The sequence below is a fragment of the Plectropomus leopardus genome, unplaced genomic scaffold (assembly GCF_008729295.1).
Source record: "Plectropomus leopardus isolate mb unplaced genomic scaffold, YSFRI_Pleo_2.0 unplaced_scaffold29569, whole genome shotgun sequence".
NCBI classification, from domain to species: Eukaryota; Metazoa; Chordata; class Actinopteri; order Perciformes; family Serranidae; genus Plectropomus; species Plectropomus leopardus.
In genome coordinates, this window is record NW_024632233.1 from 1 (window position 1) to 6,219 (window position 6,219).

The window sequence follows — 6,219 nt, forward strand, 5'->3', positions numbered from 1 at the left end:
GAAAATCGTACTCGACTGAATTCCAACGTCAGGGAGTGAAAATGGTGTCGTGGAAAGTTTCTGTGTGTAACACAGAGCAGATGGTTCTCAAAACACACACACACACACACACACACACACACTCATGCATTGATTAATAATGATGCACACCATCACATACACAGTCAGATATACAGAGTGTTTCCTGCTCTGCCGGATTAAAAAGGTAAAAATGTGAGATCAGGTGGAAGTGGGTTTGATGTGGAAAACAGACGTCGGGATCATCGTGCTCCTCTCCCTCCTGCTGGATCACAAACGGCAGCTGTCTGACATTTAGACAGTGAGGGTCCACAGTCGGTCCACGTGCAGGCGGGATGTTTTGTGGCGCTGCTGTCGCCAAGGATACGCTCAGTCACTGTGGCCCTTGACTCGGTGGACCCGGGAGACGATGACTCAACGCTTTAATAACTTTCGTATCTGGAGTTTACGAGCGCCGGAGTTCATCTGAGCGAGCCGGGGACCGCACGCACGTGTTGTGCGGACGAAATGAAGCAGCTGATGGCTGAGTCAGGTTTCTGGAAATGATCTTTTTTTTAACAAAATGAAGACAAAATTAGCAGAAGTTTGCGTCCTCTTCCCCCATCACTCGGTCATCAGGTGCAGGTAGACACCGGAGGTCTCCAGGATCAGACTGAGACCTGTGCAGGTTTCGGAGGAACACTGGGACATTCTGGGGAATAAGCTGATTTGTTTCTTGCTGTGGAGGCTTGTTGCTCCGGCTGAGCTAAGCAGCTGCTGGTGCTGACTTCACATTTAAAGAGAGGCATCGACCTTCTTATCAGCTGACAGAAAGAAAACAAAAACTTCCCAAAATGTTTCAGATCCAACCTCCACGAGCTCGGTTCATGAAGCAAAATGAAACCAAGCAGCCGTCACTTTTGAGCAATCTGTTCTCCCCAAAGTTTACTCAACTTACAGGCCAGGGGCCAAATCTGGCCCCTGATAGGGTGTCAGGTGGCCCCCCAACCGTTTTCTGATTCACAATAAGAAGTCCCTAATGTCCAAAAATGCTAAAATGTACTAAAATCCTACATATGTCCAAAAATTTTAGAGACATCCTTAAATCCTAGAAATGTTCTGAAATATTGGAACTGTCCTAAAATCCTAAAAATGTCCTAAAACCCTGGAAATGTTCTAAAATCTTAGAAATGTTCTAAAATCTGAGAAATTAGCTAAAGTCCTAGAAACATCCTAAAATCCTAGAAATGTCCTGAAATCTTGGGGCTGCTGCGACTGGCCCCTGGCCTTCTGTCATTTTGTAAAAGTGGCCCCCAAACAGAGCAGGTTGAGTGTCCTCGGAGAGTTCGTGATGCTCAGAATCAAAACAAATCGTCTCTCGGAAGGTGAAATCCACCAGAAAGTGTCTTTCTGGGACTTCTCTGGTTGTGCTTCTGGAGCTGCTGGACGGGAAAAATTCTTCAAGTCAGCGAGAGTAAAAACCAAAAGCACCAAAAATGTCGCAGTCAGAACCTGCAGAGGTCGTTCAGCGGCTCCGCTGACGGATTCATCCAACACCTGCGGGTTTAACGCTGGCGTGTCGCCCTGTGAGTCTGGTTGTGTTTCGTCTCCTTTAACATCCAGCGTGTTCCCTGCAGGACGGCGTTCTGCTCGGGGCCGTGGGCGCCTACGACTGGAACGGCGCCGTGCTGAAAGAGACCAAACACGGGAAAGTGGTTCCACCAAAGTCCTCCTACAAGGACGAGTTTCCAGACGAGCTGAAGAACCACGGAGCATATCTGGGTAATACATCAGATTAACTAGCCCACTTGATTTTTTTTTAAAAACGAACGCAGTGCTGACTTTAGTGACATCCTTTAAAATCCCCGTATTTAATATTATTTACACTGATGTAGGTTTGTATGTGTGTGTATATGTATATATGGATGTATGTTTGTGTATGTGCTCCAGCGCGGACATATCCGCAGACGTGCGACAGCCCGCTCTGACTGGAGCAGTACCTGTCATTGCACGCAAACACCAACTGGCGGACCGCGGTCCGGATCCGGACAAAAACTTCGTCCTATCCGGACCCGTGTCCAAGTTGTAATAAAAAGTGCAACAGCCCGCTCCAGCGCGGACATGTAGGACAGCCCGCTCCAGTGTGGACATGTAGGACAGCCCACTTTGGACCTTTGCTGGGAGGACATTTTAGTACCTGGACCTCTGTGAGTTTTAGTAGAATAGGTCCCCCAGCTGGTGATGCTGCTCTACAGTATATTTGTCATGTTCAATGTCTGACAGAAAATAAATATTTAAACCAAAATTAACCTGATGATATCTTCATATCTCACTGAGGAGTCAAAGGAACCTTTAAGCTCCACAGAAACACTGATTTGATGGATATCGTGATATATATCGATATCGACTGATATGAAAAATAATATTGTTATAAGACGTTTTTCCATATTGTCCAGCCCTACTTCCAGGGAAATATTTAACACGAGTGTCAAAAAATCTGTTGTCCCTTCAAACTGTATCTTAACTTTGAAAACCTGAATAAAAAGTAGAATAAACTACTCCTAGTCTACAGAAAATAAATATTTTGATCAGTTTTCAGGACAGCGAGTGGCCAAAACATTGGAGAAACAATTCAAACCTCCATCAGTGTCTTTGTTCTGTGTTAAAATTCAAAAGAAAGGGATGAAAGAATAAAAATCCAGTGTCCTCTCTGCTCGCAGGTTACTCGGTGGGCTCGCTCGTCTCGTCCCGCGGCTCTCAGCTCTACGTGGCCGGAGCGCCGAGGTTCAACCACACCGGGAAGGTCATCGTGTTCACGCTGAAGAACAACGGGAACCTGACCATCCTGCAGGCCCTGCTGGGAGAGCAGGTCACACACACACACACACACACACAAAAACCCGAAACCACGACCACACACTGCACCTCTGTCTTTGTGAGGACGACCCTCACTGACATCATGACTTACTCACACAACCTGCTCTGTTTGGGGGCCACTTTTTACAAAATTACAGACGCCCAGGGGCCAGTTACAGAGGCCCCATACATGGTTCTAGGATTTCAGGACATTTCTATGATTTTTGGACATTTCTGTGATTTTAGGACATCAGTGTCTCAGCTGTGTCCTCTGTCGGGGGTGTGGGGGATCCTCCTCTGGCTCTGTTTTTGATCAACAAGCTCTATTTTGATGCTGTTTTATGTCTCTGACACCTTATGGAGACTAAAAGGACAAAAACTATTCACAGAGTCCATCACTCTATTTTTATTGTGCTTTAGAAAATGGTTGGGGGCCACCAGGGGCCCCATCAGGGGCCAGATTTGGCCCGCAGGCCGTAAGATGAGTATCACTGCAGTACAGCGTACAAGCATGTACAAAGTTGGAGTTACTTTTTTCACACTTTGTTTTCTTCTTTTTCAGATCGGCTCGTATTTCGGCAGCGAGTTGTTATCGATGGACGTAGACGGAGACGGACAGACGGACGTTCTGCTCGTGGCAGCGCCGATGTTCTGCAGCCAGGGCTGGGAGAGAGGGAGGGTCTACATCTACAGTGTCACACCACAGGTACCAACGTACCCACGTACTACAGTTCTCATGATATCCTGTGACCTACAAATACTCAACGTAGAGTTACATTTTTCATGTAAAGTTACTGTGGTGAGGTTTAGGAAAAGACACGTGGTGAGGACGAACCGAAAAATGACTCAAAAATCACATGGCTCCAAAAACCAGTCTCCCGGCGAAAGCTGTGTATCCACGTCCCCAGCCTGCCTCCTAACTGGACCACCCAGGACCACGTCCTTCTTTACTCCCATCAGCACAGTGGTCACATGATCACAGTCTGGAAAAATACGTGGGTTATACACAAATTACCGCCACATCGTTGTGTGGGATGTAAACTAGGGACGTAACGATGCACCGCGAGGCAGTTAAAAATCGATACAAAATCCCCAAAAAATATCTAAAATATCTGAGAAATTTCATAAAATCCCAAAAAAAGGTTCTAAATTTCATCTTTAGACTTTTAGGTCATTTCTAGGATTTCAGGAAGTTTCTAGGATTTTAGGACATTTCTCACACTTTAGGACGTTTCTTGAATTTTAGGGTGTTTAAAGAATTTTAGGACATTTCGAAGAGTTTAGCAAATTTTTAGAACTTTACAACATTTGTAGGATTTTAGGAAATTTGGAGGATTTTAGGACATTTCTTGGATTTCAGGATGTTTCTCAGATTTTAGGATGTTACTTGCAATCTAGGACATTTCTAGTATTTGAGGACATCAGTGTCTCAGCTGTGTCCTCTGTCGGGGGTGTGGGGGATCCTCCTCTGGCTCTTTTTTTGATCAACAAGCTCTATGTTGATGCTGTTTTATGTCTCTGACACCTTATGGTGACTAAAAGGACAAAAACTATTCACAGAGTCCATCACTTTATTTTTATTGTGAATTAGAAAATGTTTGGGGGGCCACCAGGGACCCTGTCAGGGGCCACATTTGCCCCCCGTGCTGTAAGTTAAGTATTACTGCGATAGATTGTAAAAATAATGGACGTAGCTGCCGTGATGCCACCCACAGGTTTGTGCACTCCCATTTTGAAGCCTGGAATTCAGCATTTCAGCCATTATCATTTTGGGTTTTTTGGGGGCCAGAAGTGACCATATTTGGACGAGAGGTCAAGGACACTATCAGCAGACAGCGTGTCACTTTAAGGGGCAACGATGTGGATTGACTCGCTCTTGGAGCCAGCCTCAAGTGGACGTTAGAGGAACTGCAGCCTTTGGCTTCATTTTGGTCTCCGCTCGGTGTAAACACAAACTAAACTGAAGGTTTCCTCTGCAGACATCGTTCATCCTGCAGGGGGCGCTGGAGGCGTCCGACCGCTCTCAGAACTCCCGCCTCGGGTCGGCGATGGCTCAGATCCCCGACATGAACGGGGACGGGTTCAGGGAGCTGGTGGTGGGAGCGCCGCTGGAGGACGACCACCAGGGGGCGGTCTACGTGTTTTACGGCCAGGACAAAACCATCCAACACCAGTACAGACAGGTAACAGATCCTGGACCACTACAGACGACAGCAAAAGTTATTTTAAACTTCCTTAAGTGACAAATGTTTGTCCCACACGATGTGTTCAAGGATGGGTTTTTTTACAGTTTCTGGCTATAATTAATGGTATAATCATGGTGATTTTCATCTTGGCGGGCCCAAATGAAAGGCATGTTTGAAAAAAAAAAATTGCCACAAATGTTTAATTAAAAAAATCACCCAAATGCTGGGGGGGAAAAATCACCAGAAACTATGAAAGAAAAAGCCCACAAAAATATCAACAAAATGTTTTAAAAGAACAAAAATCACCAATAATATGTTAAAAATATTTTTTTTTAATTAACCCCCCAAAAAAATTAAGAAAAAAAACATATTTTAAAAGAAAAAAAGCCAAACATTTTTAAAGAAAAAAACCAGCATTGTTTTCTGTTTAAACCTACCTGCCCTCCAGCCGACCTCAACAAGTACTCAACATTTAAGGGGAGAGTAGCGCAGGTCACGCCTTCGCTATCCTCACAAACACAAATTCTCGAGCAGGAATCGTTAATAATCTGTGTTTTTTGTCTCCTCAGCGTCTGTCTGCAGCTGCTTTCTCTGCAGGTCTGCAGTATTTCGGTCAAAGTCTTCACGGTGTTCTGGACGTCAATGGAGACGGGCTCGTCGACCTCGCTGTGGGAGCGCTGGGTGCCGCCGTCATCATCTGGTCAGACCATCACACACACACACACACACACACACACACACACACACACACTTGTTTTGTATTCATACTCGTGATGATTTGACTCGTGATTGATTGATTTGATTCAGACTGAAATATCGGAAAGATTTCCTTTATATTTTAAATAAATGTTCGTGTTCCCCAGAAGATGAATCCTAAAGATTTTAAAGATTTTAGTGACTTTTCCTCTAGAGCCACCATGAGGTCTACATGTTTATATTATATAATATTTAGTGCACATATTATATTATATTTACTGCACATGTTGTATGTACATGTGTCTACATGAGGTCTACATGTTTATATTATATTATATTTACTGTACACTACTTAGCCTAAAATGTAAATGAAAACACTTCTTTCATTCATGAGAGTAACTTTAACCTCAATCCGAGTCTTAAACCCCTTATGTAACAATTAACCCTAACGGGGCAGTTTGTGTCTCCATGGTAACTGGCAAAA

The 6,219-nt window shown here is 44.6% G+C and overlaps 1 protein-coding gene across 1 annotated transcript; it reads left to right on the forward strand.

The window, feature by feature from the left end:
- Positions 1–1,620: 1,620 nt before the first annotated feature.
- LOC121938466 (integrin alpha-11-like) lies at positions 1,621–6,071 on the forward strand (the record flags this gene model as incomplete). Its single annotated transcript, XM_042481708.1, has 5 exons — positions 1,621–1,779; positions 2,718–2,866; positions 3,416–3,559; positions 4,833–5,036; positions 5,609–6,071. Coding segments are annotated over 5 exons (869 nt in total), but the record flags the coding sequence as incomplete, so codon positions are not given.
- Positions 6,072–6,219: the final 148 nt, after the last annotated feature.